Genomic DNA, 21,798 nt, shown 5'->3' with positions numbered 1-21,798 from the left:
GACCAAAAGCAGCTGGATGCAACTTCTCCAGAGGTGGCATAAAGAAAATAGGAGAGATTCCCAAGGACTGGAGGAGAGACCCTCTTGTCTTACTAGCCCTGCTATGGGAGGGGACAGAGATGCTCTGAGGTTAAGTGGTAAGTGGCCAACTAAATGATCTCCCCCCCCCCCTTTTTTTTTTTAAGTTTCTTGGTTTTTTCTTTTTGGCAATTTGGAATGAGAATGATGCTAATTCCTAGCAGCTTTAATCATAAATGAGACATCTCTTACAGGAAAATCATAAATACTTACAATGGGACAGCACTAGCATAGGAGAGCCTAAGATACAGAAAGGTCAGTACTTGACTAAGAGTAATGATTGTGCGTGTGAAGTATCACCAGCTTGGATGGAGTTGTAATAGGCTACATCAGACACGTAATTACTGCCGTGATGCAGGAGAACTGTTCAAGCTCTGAGGTGTGAAAGCTGTGACGCTATCGTTAAACATTCAAAAAAAGTGTTTACAAGCTTCATAATTGCATCAGAGCACAAAGACTTAGGATTGCCCTTGCCCACCTTGTGTTCAGTGATTGCTGTCCCACATACTTGGTGGAAGTGTTGGAGACTTCAGGATGGAGAACCTAGAGCGTGCACTCAAAAGTCAATGGTCCTGCTGGTTTCTGAAAATCTTTTTGCGGTTTTCTTGATGTGTATAAACTGTAATTAATTAGATGGTAGTGTAAGAGTTCTACAAGCATCAGTGGTTGATGATGGTTGAAGTGATGAGGTCTGTAGGAAGGACTTTCTTTCTGGGACTGCCATGGGGTGGAAGAACAACTGACTTGTGCTGGTGCCAGCGGAGCTGAACTTCCAGGCGTAGCATCTCACAAGCTTGGTGGGAAGAAAGTCTGCTTGAATCATGCCCCTGTGTGATGCCTTTTGGGAGGGGACAGTACAAAACCTCCTCCATCTGCAGTGCTCTACGGGGGCCAGCTGCTTGCAGGTGGTTTGGGCCAGAGCCAGTGACACTCTGTAGTGTGATCCCAGTGCAGAAAAGAGCATCAGGGTGCCAGAGAGCTAATAAAATTGGCTGGGTGCATGTTTTGCTCTCGTTAGAAACAGAGCACAAAAGAATTGCTGACCTCGTTTTAGCGTAGCTGAGGAGCTTGTATTTTTCCCCAATGGGGTATGCAAAGCATAAATCCTGGGAGAAGGTCGTCCTTCCTGCCTGCCCTCAGGAATAGGTGGAAGGACTGGAGACAGCACAGCGTTTTCCAGAAGCTTTGAGTATGCAGGATTTTCCTTGCTATTGAAGGGGCATTTCCAGCTGGATGCACAAAGCAGTCTGGGGAGAAAGTACCTTAATGAGCCGAGTCCAGTGGGACTCCCACCTCTCTCACAGGAGGAGTAACTGGTTTGCAGGAGCATCGCATAAAAGGTGTCTGACCTCTGCAAAGACATCTTAATTTGCACCGTGGTATTTGATCTCAGCTTAGAAACGTAGATTGATAGGCATGTTAACTAATGGTGTATGGAGGGAAGGTAATGCTTTGTGCTGCTGGTGAGTGCCACAAAAGATAAGGTTGATTTGCATATTCCTTGTTCTTTGAGCATCATGCCACATGCTCATCCTTTCCTGTTCAGGGCCAAACTGGTACTTTTAGGCTTTTCCACAGCACTGGGAGATTCAAGCCTGTATTTTCTCTCTGGCTTCTTGCTGAAACCCAGGGGTGTGTGAACAAATTGTCTCCAAAGCTGCACAGGATGGATGCTGAGGAGTACATCATCCCTGATGCATCTTCTCGACGAAGACCCTGGGTGGGCTGTGCATGATCTAACATCCTCAGGGACACCTGCAACAACTGAGTGAGGTTACACCAGGCTTTGGCGTTGCTGAAATCGGATATTGCTGTTTTCTTTCTCTAGTTCGTTGCATTAAGGTGCAGCATTACCTTTACAGTTGCAATGGTACCAGGATGGAGAAGGGTTACAGCAGCTCTGGAGTGGTTCTGGCCAAAACGTGGTTTTGAGCTGTGATGTAGTCCATGTGGGTGTAGGTTGCTGGTGAGAAAACTCACTCTCACCCATTCAGTATAAGCTACTGTATAAAACGTATCATAGAATCATTTAGGTTGGAAAAGACCTTTAAGATCAAGTCCAACTGTTAACGCAGCACTGCCAAGCCTACCACCAGACTGTGTCCCTAAGCACTACTTCTACACATCTTATAAATACCTCCAAAGATGGTGAGTTATCTCCAAAAGAAAAAAAAAGAAAAAGCAGTTTATAGGGTAATCCATGCTATTTATGAAACATACAGTGCAAAAAAACCACCCGGATGAATATATAGCCCTTGAAAAGCTGTCCTTATGTCGCTGCTGACTTCAGCAGCTGCAGCATAAAACAAGCATTTGCAGCCGAAGTTTGATAATGCAAACAGAAAGTATGCCCTTAAACAGTCTTGTTTGCCTGGATGATGAATTAATATCTTCAGGTTCCCTGAGGGGAAAGTCTGACTACCCCAAAGTTCTGTCCTCATATTTGCATTGAGTGACAATGCCAGGCGTGGTATTCAGAAAAACCCAAGTTAAAACCAACAAGAATACCTGCTGCCACTCTCAGTAGTGATGCTGCTCCAAATTCCAGTTATCCTGCTGAAATGGGATCAATTCCTGGTGTCAGAGGGTGTTTCAGTGGCAGCTCTTCCCGTTGTTACAGTGCTACAACACTCTGATTTTTATCTTCACAGTGTACAACTTCTGTTTATTCCTTTCAAGGCTGTGTTAGACAGCCCCAATTTTTCATCACTGTAATTACCGTTGGATTGCATCCCTCCAAGTGCTAATGAAATTATTGCATTTTTATGTTTCGCTAACAATGCAGTACAATAGCCATGTTCGTTTTTAGCTTGCCCAGCTCTGTCAATACAGAAGTGTATTAGAGCCTGCTGTGCTTTGGGGCTTTGTGGGTGTTCTTGTTGTGGTCAGGCTAAATTCAAACTATGGTACTTAAAGCATTTTTAATCTTCAGATTGCTTTATGGACACTAATCCTCCAAGCATCCTGAAAGAAGTAGGTTAAATATGATTTCCATGGTGGAGGGACTTGTTCCACGGTGTGGAGAATTAGTGTCAGACCCGAGATTAGAGCTGGCGTGACCCCTGGTAATTATTCACAGGGTCTGGCTCAGCCTTCTTTTGCTTCGGGTATTTTTCGGATATTTTTCTCTCAGTTGAGCCATGTTTTCAGTGCAATTGGTTTTGCTCTCACCATTGGGATGAAGATGAAATTGCACCATGGTTTGCTTAAGCTGCTGGTGATGTTTTTGGAAGAGATGACTATGAAAACAAGTCCTATAAGTTCTGGGTCCCTTCTTGTGCTTTAGATTACTGCTTTAAAGAAAGCTGACTTTGGAAAAACTCTGAATTAGGTCTGGAGAACATTTGGGGTATGTTTGTCTTCAAATTCTCTTGCTTTCAGGCAGTGTTAGTGAAGGCTAGGGATCTTGGATGTATACGTGTGTGCTATGTCCCCTATCTCTTCCTGATAGATGGAGGTGGTGGGAACTGGTGGTGGGAACCATCGCTGTCCTTGTGTTCAACGCCTTTGCTGTTGCTGTGGCTTGACCATCCATTTTCCTGCGTTGAGGGCTTCCAGGGATGTTCAGCCCTGACTAATCAGGTAAATGAATGGGAAATCATGTATTACAGTGACTAGTGACGTTTCCAGGCTGAGAACCACGTATTGAAATACGGAGCAGTGTCTCATCTCTGATTGCTCTGATGCAACCAGAAAGGGGGCAGCTTTTAGTACAGTTGGAGAGCTATGTCCAGCTGGGCGGGCTTGAAGTTTGGACTTTTATACACACCTTTCCCAGGCTGTTTGGAGGCACCTCCAAGGGTAGCAGTATTCTTTGCATTGCTGCAGATGAAGGACTGACTGCTTAAACAAGCAGGGAAATCCATTTCCTCCATGTAAAGGCTGGTAATTAGCAGCTAGTCCTAATCAGCACAGGTATCTGTTTGAAGTGTCCTTCCTCTTCATAGACAGCTGATTTTATTGCCCCAGGCAATTAATAAAAAAACCTGGTATCTACTAGACTTTCGTACTAAATAGAAGGAAGAAATGTTTTACGCTGAGGGTGGTGAGACACTGGCACAGGCGGCCCAGAGAGGTGCCCGACGGCCCATCCCTGGGAACATCCAAGGCCAGGCTGGACGGGCTCTGAGCAACCTGATCCAGCTGAAGGTGTCCCTGCCCATGGCAGGGGGCTGGGCTGGAGGGACTTTGAAGACAGGTTACAAAATACTATCTTGTAGCAATGCTGACTGCATGCCAGGTAATGCGTAGTTCCTCTTTTTTGAGCTCTGTTGGCTTCATTGGGGCTGTCTAACACAGCCTTGAAAGGAATAAACAGAAGTTGTACACTGTGAAGATAAAAATCAGACTGTTGTAGCACTGTAATGCTGGCTTCATTCAACTGGACAGTCTCTCCCAGGCTGGTGTAGTTTTCATTTTCTGGCTTAAAGAAAAAAGTGGTAGCGAAATGTATTCTGAAATGTGCCACTTTGACAGTACCTGTCATGCTGAGAAGGGTAAGAAGCAATAATTCTCAAGTAACTTTTAGGCAAGTGTAGCTCTAAGCCAAGCCACCTTTTGCAGAGTTCCATTTGCTGGGCCAGCGCTTGCTGGCAGAGGTCTTGGTTGTCACATCTTCCTTCTGCATTTCCCTCACATCTGATGAAGGATAATCTGTTTATCTGCGCTTGCAGCCCATGCCAAAGCCTCTGTCTGCCCCTTTCTTTTAGCCAACATGAGTTTTATGTGTTGTATGCTACTGATGACCAGCATGGGATGTTCCTGCTCGAGCTCGGCAAGTGGTTGTCCATGAAGATGATCAAAGTGGAGGTGAAGCTTCTCAGCCTCAGAGCTGGAGAGGTTGGAGGTTCCTGTTTCCTTCCGGCTGGTTCATGCCCAGGAGAGCGGTGGAGCTGTCTTGGGGATGTACTTTGTCAGTAGGTGCCTGAAAAATATAAACAGAACTGGAAATCAGCTTGCCAGTCCTTTCCTGCTGGAAGTGTTGCAAAATTGTGGTCTGCACCATAATGTTACATGTTTAACTTGACTGAGTTTTTTTCCCCTAAACCAATTATCTTGAGCCTAGAAAGAATTAAGAAGTGTATGCCTGACGGCGGAGGAAAGTAATGGTGTGATGTTGCAGCACATTTGTATTTTTGTTGAAAATGTGAAGTTGGTATATGGCAATTATTTAGTCTTTGTTTTCATCTCTTGCTGGTATAAACTTGAAGTGAGTATCTTAAATTGAAATGCATTTTTATGGTCTTTCTTGATGTCAAGAAAAATGCAAGGTGTAAATTTATTGTTGCACTCGTATATAGGATTTTGTGTGCTTGCATTCAGCTGTAATTCATGAAAGCCAGGCAGAGTCTGGGCAGTTTAATTTGATCTTATTTAAAAACACACTCAATAATGTACTTACAGCTTACCCCAATAGCTCTGGTATTTTGGGAGCTTATATGAAGTCCTGTAGTGAAAACTCTCTCCTTCCCAAAGCCCATGGTCAAATTGCTGAGGTGCTGGGTTTGCCATGTGCCAGTGATGCTCTGGGGAATGCATCCCACTGCAGCAGAGGTACTTGCTCCCACTGCTGGCAGATCTTTGCCTAGAGAGGTGTAGCTCTCCTGGAAATGAGCTCCTCTTACTGCCTTGGCCCTTCATCTGCCTTGTGGCTCAAGCATGTTAAGCTGGTTAACTGTTGGGATGTATTTAGTGGGTACCATCTTGTACACCTGTGATGGGAAGGGCTGGGTATTTAATATAGCCACGATGACTTGTGCAATGTTTTTTTGTGTTTAAATGATTAATTTTGCAAGTAGGAAAAGGTATTTGAATGAGTCTTGTGCTCTGTGCAAGGCTCAAAAGCTACGTGAGGTGGCACACCCTCAACTTTTCCATGCAAAGTCCTGTGCCCTGGAGCTATCGGGTGGTCTTCTCTGGCTCTGATGGCATGAGCAGCCCGGAGAGGCAGAGCTGCTCCCGTGACCCAGCACCAGCCCAGGGATGGGGCAGTGGCATCTGCTTCCATCACAGCCAGAGAAGGGTTTGCACCAGCCCCTCGGTGCTGGGATAATGCTTCCTACTCCTGCAAAGCATTTTCATATGTGCAGATAAAACTGGTGTGTATTTGCTTGGATTTTGTTACCCTGGTGCTGGCACACCTCTGTCTATCTGTCTGTAAGCAAATTTGGTGTGTGCTTGGAGAGGGCAAGGCTGCCTGATCCCTCTGTTAATAAATGAGTCCCTCTTAGAAACTACTTTGTTTTGCAGGGCTTCAGGAGCTGAACAAACTTGACCTAGTGCAGTCTACCAGGAATTGCTTTTAAACTCTTTATTCTCTTTTTCTTACCCCTTGGTCCCAGACGTACCTCTGTGTTTTGGAGCAGTGACTCAAGGTTCAGGGGTGAATAGACGGTGCGAGTCTGATGTCGGAGAATGCTTTGTATTATTGTTGTCAAAGTTTTAACCAGATGTTGGGTTCATTTAATTGCATAGGGAATCAAATGACTTCTGCTATTTCCTAATTTCAGGGTGCTTGATTTCACAACTTCAATATTTTTAACATATTTTGAGCATTAGAGGAACCTTTCTGGGTATCTATGTTTTAATAGCTCAGCAATACTCTACTTAAGTGAATTTCACAACTAGTTGCCCTTTTTGTTGAGCAAAGTTTCAAATGCCTGAGTGAAGACCTTGGAGGGGAAAATTAAGTATATAATATTAGAAGCTGATATTCAGCCAATGCCTGTTAATAGTTGTCCAGACAAATGTCAAGCAGCAGAGGTTTTGTTATTGCAGCATGTAAGCAGTGGACTTCCTAACGCTGGGCTATGTGCTCCAGGGGTGAAGAAAGCACCAGTGCTTCATGCAGGGGTTCATCTCCCGCTGCCTTGGCAAGCCCTTGGAGATGTTCAGTGTCCTTTATGTTTTAGCTGAGATGTGTCACGATAGTGTGTTATTCACTGTTAACCTGGTAGAGTCCAGAATAAATCCACCATCCATAATGTAGGTGGCAACAAGGCAAGGGAGGCAGACATATGAAGATGGAAGATTGTTACATGATGCAAATGAACTGTTAACAAGAGAACAAATTAATTTACAGAAGCTTTTCTTCTGTGTCATGACAGGGATGAGAAGAACCAGTCCATCATCGTGAGTGGAGAGTCGGGTGCTGGAAAGACAGTCTCTGCCAAATATGCCATGCGCTTCTTTGCAACTGTTGGTGGTTCTGCCAGCGAGACCAACATTGAAGCCAAAGTCCTTGCATCAAACCCAATTATGGAGGTAAAAGCTGCATAATTTCCTTTGTCCTGCTTGCAATGATCACTGTTTCTCTCCAGAAGTCACAAAAACAGTGAGAGCCATAGGGGCTTGTGAGCCAGACCCGATTTGCAGCCTCACAGCAGCCCTGAGCTGGAATGAAAATGCAGAAATACGTTGGTAGCCTCCATTTAGCCCACCCCAATTGCTCCTCTATTTGATGGTCTTAAAGCTGAGCCTGTCCATCCCCAGCATGGCTCCAGGAGCCAGGCTTTGAGCGGGCTTCAGAGTCGAGAGCCTGAGCAGTGCTGCCGGACGATTAGTATTTTATAGTCTTCCTTGTTCTTTTGCCACCACGTGGTACCTTCTAATCTTCTTTAATTATACAGATCTGAAATAGAAAAGAAAGGGATTAATCTGAGATATTTCAACAGTTTTATTTTTGTTAATTTTTTGTTGCTATCCATCATGTAGGAGAATAACAAGTCCCGTTAGAGGGAAATCCCTGCTCTGATGGAAAAAAATTCCTTTTATAAATATAAAAGAAAGGGAGAAAGCAGCTTTGTTTCATTGCACTGTGATCAGATGGTGAAAACAAATTTTTGAGTGCCTAAACCCCATTTTTCCAAACAGATTTTGGAGTCTGAGTGCCTTCATTTGCAAAATATCCAAGTCAGCATGAAGACAAGATTTGGGCTTTTCCAAAGTCCATTAAACACTTCAGACCTGTATGACTAGCAGTGCTGCTGTAGCAGAGCGTAACATTGTCCTGTGCTTAATCTTAGGCTTGGCTTAACCTCCAGGGAGGCTTCCTCAGTGCCTTGTGGCCAAATTGTCTGATAGACATGGAGGTAGTGGCTGATCCAGGACAAAAACCCAGCCCAAGAGGCAGCACGCACGGTCTAGCGCTGTGCTGCCTGATGTGGAGTACAAGCTGGAAGGATAAAACAAGTGATGGTGCAGATGAGCAGTAAGAAAAGCCACACAGGTGTATGGCTGGCAGAGAACAAGGATACTTGATCTGCTGCAGTGCGGGCTTCACGCTGTTTTACTCCTTTCCTTGCTCATCTCCTGTGCCTCTGTGAAATGGCTGCAATACCTGGGAACACTTAAAAGCATCCTAGGAAAAATTCATAGTGCATGCTATTTTTCTGTATGACCCCATAATTTTATTGCTCTAGTTTTTTTGCCTGTGTTCAGTTCTGGATGTAATTTCCAAGTGCTGGGGACAGGGAACCTGTTTGTCTTTATTGGAAATAGATGAGAATGTTGCCCACACAAAAACAATGAAAAAGAACTGCCTGGTTTGCAAAACCCCCTGAAGTTACCACGTGAAGATGGAGTAGAGCAGGTGTGTGTCATGAAGGAGTTCTTACTACTGAGGTGCACTGTGTTTGTGTGGGGTGCATGTCCCTGCTGAGAGATGGGGCAGGTATCTCTGCTTTATAGACACGGAATTGAAGCACACAAGATGATGATGATATTCTGGATGCTCAATTCAGCATGGAAAATATCTATTGCAGTGTTTGTTGTAGCAGTTTGTGAACCCCTTTATTTCTGGGGAATCAGCACTGGGCTCTAGGCAGAAATGCAGTGTGTGTGCTCTGCCTTGCTGTTTTTATGTATGGTCTGGGATGCGTGCTGGAGGGTTGGAGGTGGGAACTGGGGGCTGTGAGTCTGGAAGCACTAAACGATGGGAAGGGTGAGCTGCGGTAAAAGGGTACATAAGTGGGCTTTGGGGAAAGGAGGTGCATTGGCTAGTGGAGGAGTTGGGCTGGTGGTGGATGGATAGGGCAGGGAGCAGGCAGGGCTCGCTCTAGGTGTGATGCTTTAATGGAGAGGTGGAGTGGCCAAAGGGGCAGGCAGCAAACAGCAGCTTTGCGTGTGCAGCAGCCTTGGTGTAGACAGCACCGTGCTGCACAGAGTCATTCCCTGGGGGTGGGGTGTCCACTACATGCAACTTGAGGTATCAGGTCCTACAATCAAAAGTTTCGGGTGATGTCAACGTGATGCTGTAGGTAATACTGTGATTCTTGCTAAGTGTGCATGCTTGACATGTTCCCCAAGAGCTGTGCTGTAGGTAGAGGTGGTCTGCAAGGAGAGTCTGGGAAATGCAGCCAGCCTTCAAGAGGTGCCCGAGGGCTTTTTCTTGTACATGTCCATTCCCTTCCATCACTTCTCCTGTGCCTGCTTGAGGCTCATCATCTCAGGACAGGGGAATGGTGGTAGAAAATAAGGCTAGTGTAGCTATGAAGTAGAACATTGTCTTTCTCTGGCCTTCTTGCATCACCACGAGTTGCTCCTTTGGCTGCTTGATGGTTTCCCATGTTTGCAGTGCTGCACCCCTGATGTTTGCATGTCGCCTGGTTTCTTTCTGCTTCCTTCTGCCACTGTGTGTGTCAGCATTACATGACCATGAGGTGACAGGTAGGTGCTGGAGAGCCACAGAGGGACTCTGGCCCCATCACCAAATCCATGGACCAAAGCCCAAGCATCTGGTGACATATTGCAACTGGTTCCCTCCCTCTCGCAGGGCTTCATTGCCCATGTCCCCTCGAGGAAACCTGCCAGTGTTGACTGTGAACAAAGGTGGGGGCATCCTAAAAAAGAAAACAGGAGTACTGTGGCTATTGGTGTGTAGATGGTCTAATTGCTGCACAGATTCTCATTGCTGTTTATATGGGTTTTTCTTCCATAAAAATCCTGGAGACACCATGTTTTCAGTGAAGAGTCCTCCCCAAAGTCACATTGTTGCTCTGCCTTCTGCACCTGGGAAGGGGTTTCCCTCAAATTCTCCCATGACTGTTTACATAAAACTGATTACAGACTTAAATATTTAAAAACTTTTAAAAATTAAATTTAAAATTAATGTTTAATTTTGTTTTATGCAGGCAATCGGAAATGCTAAAACAACGAGGAATAACAACAGCAGTCGCTTTGGGAAATACATTCAGATCGGCTTTGATAAGAGAAGCCACATCACTGGTGCCAACATGAGGACATATCTGTTGGAAAAATCACGAGTTGTATTCCAGGTGAGGAGTTGTGCTTTTTTCCTTCTTTTCTTTCTTTTGGGTGCTGTACTCCAGGAATTTCATAGTCAAGGTCTTCTCCATAGATAAATTACTTCAAAAGTAGCTTTCCTGGTGGACATGGCTTCCAGAGATCTTTCAGGCTTAGTTTTTTGCAGTTGTTCTTGATGATCCCAACCTGATGACCTCATTCTGGAGGAATATGTATCTGAGAGACTTGTTAGTTGGCCTCTGGTTGTTCCCTACATCTGCCGGAAGCTGGAGCCCTGATGAGGGACTGTTGCTTCTGGCCTGGATGCTCAGCCCAGATGGAAAGCTTTTCTGTGGGCAGCTGCTGAGATCTCTACTGCACCTTGTAAAAACCCAGGAAGAATAAATTGCAGGCAACAGTCTTCAGGTTTGAAGACAGAGGAGAGGCAGGAAAAAGGCTGAGGAGGCTGATGTATCTGCTGCAGCATATCCCATGGATTTTTTTATGCTTAGAGTCCATAGGGCTCAGCTCAGGCTCTGCTGGTTTGTGCTTGAGATACAGCTCAAAAGGACCTGCAAACATTTTGTCCTTGCACAGAAAAAAGCAAACAACCCAACTACAAAAATCCTAAAAACGAACAACGCTGGGAAGCCGCAAGTATAGGCCACTTCTTTTTACATTACTGTCGGTTTGCAGTGCCGTGCTTGCTAGCTAACTTAAGGCATGGAAGGTAGTAAAGCTGTATATTACATTTGCAAGATGGACAATGTACATTGATCAGGGCAAAGCTTAGCACCTCTGTTCTCCTAGGTGGATAGAGGTCCCAGTCTTTTTGCTGGCACTGAGGGAGTCTTGATGGTGGGACGCAGGGGATGGGGTCAGGGTGGCCCTGGGCTCATCTGGCACTGGGCTGAGGGTGGGAGCACTGCTGTAACCTCTTTGTGCCTCTGGTAACGGTGCTTTCCCCGTAGGCAGAGGCTGAGCGCAACTACCACATCTTCTATCAACTTTGTGCCTCGGCAAGTCTTCCAGAATTCAAAGACCTTGGACTAAGTAAGTACTTCAACCTCCCTGTGCTCCTAGTTGTGATGGCAACAGGAAATTGTGGTGGGGTTGGAAATGCAGGTCAGTGATGGGGTCGTGTGTGCCTGTTCAGTGGGAGGAGGTAAAAGGAGATGTGTTTGAAGGGCTGCTTCTCCCCTGTGGTGCCAAGGTTTGCTTGTGCCGTCTTTGGGGATGTGACACCTTGGATGAGACACCAGTGCTTATCACCTCTGTTGTGCAGCAGCATGCTGCATAAAGTGCATGATGTTTGTGTTGCACTGGTCAGCACTGTTAGGCTACTCCAAGTGCTGCTGGTAGGCAGGAGCTGTTGCTGGAGGTTAACCGTGGTGGGAGAAGGGAGTAAACCTGTGTGTTTTCTAGAAGCTACCTGCAGAGCCACGGTGCAACCACGTGTGATAGATGCCAGATGATGCAGGGAGAGCATGTGTTAATATTGTACGAAACTTACCTAAAGATGTGTATTTTATATCAAGTGTGAGTGTGGGTTGATCTGGCCAGAGTCTTGGCAGGAGCAGTTGTGTCCTTTGAATCAGTTACGTTTTTTCAGTGGTTAACTCCTGGGTTGTATCCAGAGTTGTGTTTTTTTTCCCCAGACTTGGCAGCAAAATCTCTGTAAGACATCTGATTAAGAGGGTTTGCACTTGCAGCAGGGGGTGCAGAGATGTTTTGTAATTTATTTATCTTCAATATCTGCTGTTGCTTAAAAGAAGTAAGGCTTAAAACATGCTTTTAAGCATTTAAAATGGTGAGCAAGGCAGGTTGTGATCCCAATGCAGAGCATCTTGCTGCTACAGTCTCACGGAGACTATGTGGCTATAGAGGAGTGGCTGGTCAGCTGGTCAAGAGAGAGGCTTTCAGTTTCTGGGTAATTCTGGGTTTGTCTTTGACTTTTGGGTTGCCATAGGCACGTTGGTCACAATTACTGAGTATCGGTGCTGAAATGGAAGCGTTCCTGTTGTCATCCTGTTGTCACCGGTAAACCTCAGCATATTACCAAACTGCAGTCCATACTCTTCCCCAGTGACACCAGACCAGATAACCACATCCAGGAGTTTGCTAAGGCATAACATAACTTCTGAGACTGTCTAGATGTAAACCTTAATGTCTGTCCCAGGACACCTGGGTGGGATGTGAAGGTTTTGTGTGATTCACTGGGCACTAGCCATAGTATAAAACCTGGCTTGTGATGGACCTGAGGCTCCTTTCAGTCTGTAGGGGTCCCAAAACGAAGTTCTGACAGTGGCTTCCCAGCTACAGTCAAAGAGCCTGTGTTTGGTCCTCTTGCATGCTTGTATGACCCCAGAGCACATCTTTTGGCCACTTCCAAAAGTTTCTGCTGTGGGCTTACATGCTTCATTTTTGCAAAGATACTTTGAGTATTGATGATGTTGTCTGCTGGCATCTTAAAATTCAGGCACAAATTATTTCAACCCAGTCTGGCAGATGAGCTGATGTGGCAGAGCTCTAGCTGTGAAACCACCTTTCTCTTCTTGGGAACATGTGGATCAGAGGAAATACCAGTCTTGTTCAACATGGCTCTCTAAAAGCATCATCTGTATTTGAGGTGACTGTAATAGTGAAGGTTGAGAGCTCTGCGCTCCTGGTGCATCACCCAGGACATCTTTGTGCTGTTGTGATTGTGGTTCTCAACTTCAGTGTCTCAAGCTGGCGGTGTAGGAGGTGGTGGGTACCAGTGTCGTTAGCCCACAAAGAAGTCCTCTTAGGTAATTTCTAATCAAAATTTGATGTGTTGGTGCATGTCAGTCTGCAGCTGCACTTTTCTGTAGTGCCTGTGCATTTCCTGTGTCGCGGCGTGTACATGTATCCACTCAACCCACTGCTTGTGCATTCAGGTGAAATGCAACAAGGGAAAAAGAAGTCATGCTCTCCAAAATGAAAGCTGTGTGTCTTTGGTGTTTCCTGCACTGTCACCTTGCAAAAGCTTAAAACTCCCTGAAGTGTTTTCGTAGCTGGCAGATGCAGTGTTGCTCACATTGCTCAGTGGGGATGGCTTCTGGGGCATGTGGATGCCATGAGCTGCTTTTGTTGGACTGAACAAGGCTCTGCTTTGACCTGTTGAGTTACTAGTGCTGTGAGTGCAGAAGTGCATAATTCACTTACTTTCCTTTCTTTTGAGGGATCTTTTTCATTGCCACCTTCACTTCAGATTTACTAGCCTGTATCTTGAGATGGTTAGTCAAAACTCAAACTTACTTTGTCATGTAAGCTGTATCTTATCTGTCAACCTTGTCTTCCCAAGGCTTATACAGAACAAGAGGTGCCTTGATGTGGAAATCCACTTTTTATTAGACAGAGGAGGGTGTCTATTTTTCCATATCAAAAGTAGGAGCTGTTGCTTCTCCCTTGGGTGTTGTGCATAGAAAGAATTGTTGTTACTTTCTTTTGTATTGCAAAATGCTGGAAAATAGAGTCTCTAAAATTATGTGAGCCAGCAGAGCAAACCAGTAAATGTTGGCTCCTCAGTCAGAGTGATCCAAAAGGGTTGATTTTAAACGAGAAAGTAAATATTTGACTTAAGATGTGGGAGCCTGTGTGTAACACAGTGCCTTTTGAAGTGTGGTGTCTAACTTAACGATGCCTGGGCAGCAGCGCAAAGCAGGAATACATTTTATTTGCTTGCAGTGAATCAAAGGGTTTCTGTGGTTGTTAAAATTATTGCACACATATTGAAATATAAATATTGGAGTCAGTTATATTGGCGTCAGGGATGACTTGAGGCAGAAACGGATCCCATTGTGGATGATTAAAATTGGAGGCTGATGTCTTGGTCCTATCAACCACTGCCAGACCTGGATGCACCTTGCAGGGCAACATGCAGCAACATCAAGCTGTTAATGCCACACGCTCTGTTGTGAGCTGCTGTTGTGCTAGCAGGACCAGGATGGACGTTGGCTCTCTGATCCCAGTCAGAATTTTCTGCCCCTTATTCCTGATGCTCCAGCAATGAGCAGAGTTGCTGAAACCTCTGGGTCCCAGGGCTTTGTATGCCAAAAAGAATTAAATGTTTTTCTTAGAGCCTGAAAGTACAGCTAATGCAAAAGCCTGTGAGAGGGCTGGGAAGGGTTGGGGACTTTCTGGTAGCACTGTGAGTCAAAAAAAGTGCAGATTGTAGTGATTTTAAAGATTACCAGCAGGCTGATGTGGAACACACAGTAGGCTGTTTTTCTCATTATTTTTGTGATACTTGGGAAATGTGTTTCTGAGTGTTAACAGTCTTTCTGAGTTTTTCTTGGCAAGTCACTCCTACCCATTTTGAAATGAGCTAAAGCTGGTGCTGAGAACGGATTCTGGGTGGGATGGGGCAGCTGTCCACTCCTCGGCTACCCCAGCCATCCCTGGGACCAAGCCTTAACATATCTTAATGGTTTTGGCCTCAAGTAAGCACTTGTTTGAAGGGGAGGCAATTGTACGTGCAGCTTTAAGTGGATATAAATCCTGCGACCTCTTCTTGTATCTGTGTTTGCATGCCTCTTGGTTTCCGTAGGTTTTAGCTTTGTGTCATCCTGAAATAACTTTGCTAAAGCACGGACGCTTAAATGGAGCTATGCTTCATTCACTTTGCTCCCTGGGTTTAAAGTGGTAGGTGAGAAAGGTGTTAAAGTGTCTGCACTGGTCATGGGTATGTAAAACAGGATAAAATCCCCTAAAAGTAGTAACCTCAGTATTTGAAATAGCCTGCACCCATACAATGAAGCAGTTATTTGAATCCCAAATATACTATAGCTCTGGGGAAGGGTTTCATCACTACAAGAAGTAGTTAAACGGTCACTTACCAAGGTTATACTTCATTTCTAAGTAAACTATCGTTCAAAGGAAACAGGTGCCCTTTGAGGTTGGGCAGGATGGGGGACGGGGAGCACCCCAGTGCATGCCTCAGGGAGTGGCTGCAGCAGGTGAGTGCTGCTTGCTGATGTATTTCTTCTCTCTTTTCTCTCCTAGCATGTGCTGAAGACTTTTTCTACACTTCTCAGGGAGACTACACATCTATTGGTGGTGTGGACGATGCTGATGACTTTGAGAAAACCAGACATGCCTTCACTCTGCTTGGTAAGGGGTTGCTCTTCTTGGAACCTTCCCAGCAGAAGTCTCTTGCAAATGCTTTCAGAATTCTGTCTGAATTACATGGCTCTCCTGTAACACTAAGAGGTATAAATCCATGTTCCTATTGACTGGGTTGACTTTACCTTGTTCTTTCATATGAGCTGCAGAAGTGTTTTTTACAGCTGTCTGCAAAGCAGCAGTGAAATGGAGGACACTGAATTCAAGAGACACCTAAACAAACCATTCTGGAGTCAAAGCTGTGCTGCAGCTTTGACTTGTTATTTTTTACCCTATTTACAAGCAGGAAAAGAGCTATTTTTCTGCAATTCAGTCTGTATTTTGGTTGAGGGTGACATCACTTCTCAGACCATCACAGTATTGTATTGAGTAGCTGATTCCTGGGAATAATGAGTCCGAGTAGATCCCTGCTGTGCAGAGTCTGCATTTGCATGGCCAGCTGCAAAATCTATTGCTGCAACAACCATCTGTGCATGCTGCAGTTGAGCAGTGCCATAGCCTGCCTGCAGCAGCAAATGTTTGAAAAGAAAAACAATTTTTGCAGGGAAAAGCTTTCCCAGTTTATTAGTATTCATCTGAAACCAGTTTTTAAAATCCTGGTAAGTCTTGGTGTCTCTGCTGCATTTTATATGTTGGGAGAGGAGCTCATGGTGTTCACAGCCAGTTGTGAAATCCCCCCGAACGCTGTATCGCATCCACTGTACTGTGCCAGCAGCAAGCGTGGGGAATCATTTCAAGTTTTGTAACTGCAGGTGTTTCCCCCAGATTTATCCTCTTTGTGTTTTAGATGGGCTTGATCTCTTTTTTGAGGGGGTGATAGTGGGGTCTTGTGTTTATCCTTCTCTAGTCTGGCTTGTGTGACTTCTAACTGTTAACTACTCAAAGAGAGACTCCACTGGTTGCTCCAGACTTGCCTACAGGTCTGTAATCACCCAGGAACACTCTCCTTATCTTCTTGCCAGGGTCAAGTCTTTCTTTGTCCCCTTCTCTGCCTCCCCAAGCAGACTCCTTGTCTCCTTTCCCTGTGAAGCACTGTGTGAGCATCTTTGCTGCCAATTTGATGACGTTTTTCTGCTCTTCACATGCTTCCTCTGGCTCTGCCTTTCCCTGTTTTCCTTCAATGTTTCCCAGCTTTGTCTGCTTCTGTTCAGGGCCTGGTGAAATTGCTGCTACACTTTCTAGTCTTGCCTTTATGTGTAACAAGGAGAAATCAGATGTGTTTTTAAATCTCCACCCTAGCCAGGCTTAACTCTAATTAGGAGAGCCAAGTAACAGCAGAGCATTGCTCCTTTTAGTAACCTTGAAACGTTTTTCACTGTGCTGATAACAGAAAAGTCTGGAGAGAGAAGAGGAAGCTCTTGGTAATCAAAAAGCCAGCAGGTGATGCCTCAGACTTTGGGTGGATAATTAGGGCACCAGTACTGAACACAAAAGGGACACACAAACCCAAATGGGATGTAAAAATGCAAGGTATGGCAAGAAAGCCCTGTGCGGGCTGCTGCTGAGCAAAGCTTCTGCTGGGAAGGCCTGCAAAAGTCTGCCAGAAAAAATATGTAAAGAAATAACATCTCACACCCCCAGCAAAGACCCACAACTTGTGGCTCCTGTTGAGACACTGGGGGGACAGTAAGGCAGAGCTCCACATCACCTCCCTGGTGACTGGCTGCACCCAGCTGTAGCACTGGTCTGGAGGCGTTGTGCATCACCTGCATGGCTTTAATTTTCTCTCCTGTTTGTGGGGCACTGGGAATAAGTTGTGATTTTTGTGCTTCAGTTGTCAGCTAGATCTCACTGTTGGACTATGATTGTAGAGAAGCAACTCCTTGTTCTAAAGAAGCTGCAGAGTCCTTATAGCTCTAATCCTGTTTGATCATTACGGAGTAGCATCCTTGGTTTCATGCATGTTCGCAATAGTACTAAACCTGTCTGTGATAAAATGGCAAGCAACAGGGGTAAAGAAATTACATGAGCTCCTCTCACAGTCTCTGCTGTCATTTTTTACTTTACTGAGAGTTTATGATGTGTTTACTAGCAGAGGTCTCTCTACCTACAGCCTGGGAAGGAAATCGAACACTGCAAGCATTTTCAGTGAAGACTGTTTGTGTTCTGTTGTGACAGTCAGCTCTCAATTGTTCTCATAGGAGTGAAGGAGTCTCATCAGACAACCATTTTTAGGATAATTGCTGCCATTCTGCACCTAGGGAACGTGGAAATCCAAGTGGAACAAGATGGCGATGCCTGTAGCATATCGGTATGTCACCAGCAAGAGTGGGGCATGTGGGGAGCTTTGTATGCTCATAAATTAAGCCACATTGGGTGTGCTGGGCTTCACAGCAGTGTCCTTTGATGGAAAGCCCTTTTTTCCCCCTGGTTTTCTTTTCTTTTTTTGAAAACACAGTGTAATTTCCTGGTTGCTTGGTTTTTCCTGGAAGATAGTGTATTATTTCTCTGCTCTAGCCATTCGATAAGCGAGATGATTCAAAGGTTGCTTGCCACCTTTCATCCCAACCCATCTTTTAACTTTTCCCGCTTTCTTGAAAGACTTGATACACATTGGGGGACCTTGGGGGAACAGTGACTCCCCCAGGAGAAGGTGAGATGCCCTACAACCACTTTCCTATAGGCAAAGCCATGTAGCTGCTGCTTTTAATCTGGCCATGCAGTATGCAAAGAAGGACTGCACAGTTAATTAGCCGGAATAAATAAGACCAAAGATGCCTTAGTGGTGTTTTTTCTCTTTCTGTGTTTGTTCAGGGAGGGCAAAAATAAAGGCAGTTATATGGAAAATACTGTCTGTCCTATCAATTATCACCGCAACCTAGACTGGGTCGTTTGTTCCTAATTAAAGTATTTAAATGAGTTCTGCACACACTTTTAGTGTTGCCCTTGACATAATGGAGTGCTCAATTAGTTAGATGCTGGGGGTAATTTACTTGATATTTGGAAACACAGATATGTGAAAGTCGCGTGCTCCGACAATGTTGAGTTCTGTAATGGTGTTCACGTTGTTTAATTACTTTCAGATGTAATTGCAAGGTATTAAATCAATCCTGTTATGACTTTGAATCCGTGGTCAAAAAGATGTCATAGTAATAAAGCATCCTAGAGGTCTTCTAAAAGGCATTTTTCTCTCCATCCCCAAACCCATGCAGCTTCTGTGCATGCTCGTATCTAACTGGAAACAATTTACTTCCTTTAGACATGTATTATTACACTGAGAAAAGGGAAATTGATTTCTCATTGTCCAAGAGGCAGTGCCTGCTATCTTAGCATAATAGAGACTCAGAACTGCCTTGTCTGTCTTTGAGGGGGGAAAAATACAATGCACTAGAAAAAATGAAGTTCATTTTATTGATTATGCAAAACACGAGCCCTTCTGGTAATGCACATTTTGCAACTTTGTGATTCGAATTAAGTTGGTTTGTAAAAGGCATGATGTAATGGCATGCCCTAAGCTTTAACTTAAGGCTTATTCAAGGTTGCTCTGAAGGAATGTGTAGTTGCAGCTCAAGGAGGGGTAGAGTGCTTTCTCCTGTTGCCAGTCATTGTGGAAATCTGCTCTTTCTGAAAATCAAAACCTTAAGAACAGCCGGAGCAAAGCCATATGTGTACCACTGTTCAGAGCTCTCTGTAAGCAGTGTTACCCATGTCCATGAAAAGTAGTGCAACTGGATGAGTGCTCATTGCTTTTTTTGTTTCTTACCAACCAGAGGAACAGAGTATTTCCCTAGATAGTTAAGAAATACTGCTAACTTCTTGTGCTGATCTGGGAACTCAGTATTTAAACTGCAGTTTTGGAGTGTCACCAACTTGCTGACTTTGCTTCTTGTTACCCCTAGAGCGAGGATGAACACTTGAACAAATTCTGCAGCTTGCTGGGTGTGGAGTGCAGCCAGATGCAGCACTGGCTTTGCCATTACAAGCTCGTCACCATGGCAGAGACCTACATAAAGAGCATGTCTGTGCAGCAAGTGGTGAATGCCAGGAATGCCCTGGCCAAACACATCTATGCTCAACTCTTCAGTTGGATTGTGCAGCATGTCAACAAGGCCATGCACACCACCGTCAAGCAGCACTCCTTCATTGGTGTGCTCGATATATATGGGTATGCATATTTTTTGCTTTTAAGGCTGTTTAATTAGTCCTTTCTGATTTGTCTCACCCTTGTGGCAACACATGCTTGACCTTGGCTTGCAGCAGGTGATGGGAATAATAGAAAGGAGTGCAAAACAGTGCAGTTGTGTGTGTTTTTCAGTTTTGATCCTCCTTTAGGTTGCACAACCCTGACCTTGAAACAGCGCGTACAGATCTGTTTGATGTTTGCTTTTGGGATTTAGTTCCTGTGCCATCACCATTCAGGATTTGTATTCTCCATGCTGTTGAAAGCATCGAGCTTAAAGATAAGCAAGGAGTAAAGGTGCTGATGTGGAGACCAAAGACTGTGCTAGGCTCTGCTTGGGGTTGCTGTGGGATTTGAGGAAACTATTTTGCTTCTTCAGCTGTGAAACTGTTGCTGCAGGGCCCTTGTGCACCAAGAGCTTTCAGAGCACTTTGGGAGCCTGTGGCAGGGAGTAAGGTGCAGAAGGCTCTGCCATAACTGAAGGCAAGGCTTGCAGCCTGCAATCTCTTTAAATTCAGACTGGGTACCAGTTACCGTCCAGTCTTTCATCCTGGCACCTGAGCATTGGTAGAAGAGGGATGCAAGAGTTGGCTGTGAAGAATTCATTTTAACTGAAGAAGAATTCATTTTAACTGAAGAAGCAGAAGATGTAGTAGAAAGGAAGGGATTCTGTCAGTGGGAATGGAAAGAGGTTTTCTGGGTTTGGATTTTCACCTCCCCTCTTTCAACACCATCCCTTTTCTGTCTCTCTGGGGAGCAAGGACAAGAGAGAAGTCACAGGCTGCACAGAGAGGTGCCCGATGCCCCATCCCTGGCAACATCCAAGGTCAGATGGGACGGGGCTCTGAGCAACCTGATCCAGCTGAGGATGTCCCTGCTGGTGGCAGGGCGTTGTACCTGATGGTCTTTAAAGGTCCCTTCCAATCCAAACCATTCTGTGAGTCTAAGTGGGACAGCAGTGACCTGCTGTGCTCCCTTAATACATTAAGATTCTCAGTTGCTCCTGTTTCGGAGGTGGGATGGATCAGTTGTAGATGTACCAGGAACCAGCCCCTGACCCAGTGCAGTTGCTGTCCTTGCTGAATCCCAAATCCCGTGTAATGGCAGACTCCTTGTAAGGTGTGTCAGATCTAGATGGACCTGAAACTCAGCATGAGATCCTGCCGAAGCAGCTCTGGGTCAGCTGCAGAAAGCTTTGATATCTATAATACTTACACGGTTGCTGGAATTGGATCTTGTGTATAAAACCTCCCAGGGAAGGTTCTACAGCTCCTGGTGTTTGGGATGTTGATTTTAACATCCACTGGACAGCCATGACAGCAGAAAGGATACCAGAAATTGCTGGAGCATCAGCATAGCCCACTGCCTGCTCATCTCCATCAGTGATTGCTGCCTATGGCAGGGTTTACAGGAACACTTGTGTCAAGTATGGTAAGAATACAGTCCTCTGGTTTTGGGGTTTCAGTGGGAGGGGTTGAGATGGTGAGATGGCCCTCAGAGGTTTGCAAGTGTCTGGGCTTGGTAGATAGCATGGGACCTGGAATATCTTAAATAACCAGATGGTATTGGCACAGTCTGGTTTGAAGACTGTATGACATGGAAAAGCTGTTTCCCATCAGTGTCCCTACAAATAGAGATTTCTGCAGGCTGGGATATGATAACTAAAGCTTTGAGATGGAGCCATGTGAGTGATGGTGGGTCAGCACAGAAAATTGGATGTCTGAGTTAAAAAATCAGATGTGGCCTTGCAGAAACCTGAATAAAAGGAGACTTGAGGATAACAGTCATGAAAGATTAAGCTGGACTTGAAAACCTGTTAGAGTGGAAGAAAATCCTCCCTTAGCTGCAGGTCTCCTACATCACATCCAGTGTGTGAGCTAGCAGGTGCTTTTACAGCACCAGTGTCACCGTGGGGTACAGCAGGGGTTTTTCACAGGTACTGGCAGGTCCTGTAGAAATAGGCAGGTTTGCAGGGGAAGGGTTTCTGCTCTGTGGGCTGTAATACTTGTGTGAGAGTCCGGCCTCCTCAAGAGACCATAAATCCCTTTCAGAAGGGGGTTTTGCTGTGTAAATGCCAAGTAACTAACAATACAGGGACTTTGGGGACTGACAACCTGACTCTCTGCAGTCCTGGACAGTGGTTTGTTCCCCAGGCTCGGGTTATTTGGGAGTTTCAACGCATTCTGCCGAATACTGGAAATTAGTTTGGTTTT

General features: G+C 45.1%; 1 protein-coding gene across 2 annotated transcripts in view; it reads left to right on the top strand.

The window, feature by feature from the left end:
* Positions 1–21,798, top strand: part of MYO5B (myosin VB) — a 147,839-nt gene that overhangs the window by 42,111 nt on the left and 83,930 nt on the right. For both annotated transcript variants that reach the window (XM_056323651.1, XM_056323650.1), the window contains exons 5-10: positions 7,185–7,341; positions 10,209–10,352; positions 11,292–11,373; positions 15,346–15,453; positions 17,607–17,716; positions 19,305–19,570. In XM_056323651.1, coding sequence (XP_056179626.1) covers positions 7,185–7,341; positions 10,209–10,352; positions 11,292–11,373; positions 15,346–15,453; positions 17,607–17,716; positions 19,305–19,570 — 867 coding nt within the window. The remainder of the gene's footprint in view (positions 1–7,184; positions 7,342–10,208; positions 10,353–11,291; positions 11,374–15,345; positions 15,454–17,606; positions 17,717–19,304; positions 19,571–21,798) is intronic.

The sequence above is a fragment of the Falco biarmicus genome, chromosome Z (assembly GCF_023638135.1).
Source record: "Falco biarmicus isolate bFalBia1 chromosome Z, bFalBia1.pri, whole genome shotgun sequence".
NCBI classification, from domain to species: domain Eukaryota; kingdom Metazoa; phylum Chordata; class Aves; order Falconiformes; family Falconidae; genus Falco; species Falco biarmicus.
This window is presented reverse-complemented; position numbering and strand designations above follow the sequence as displayed.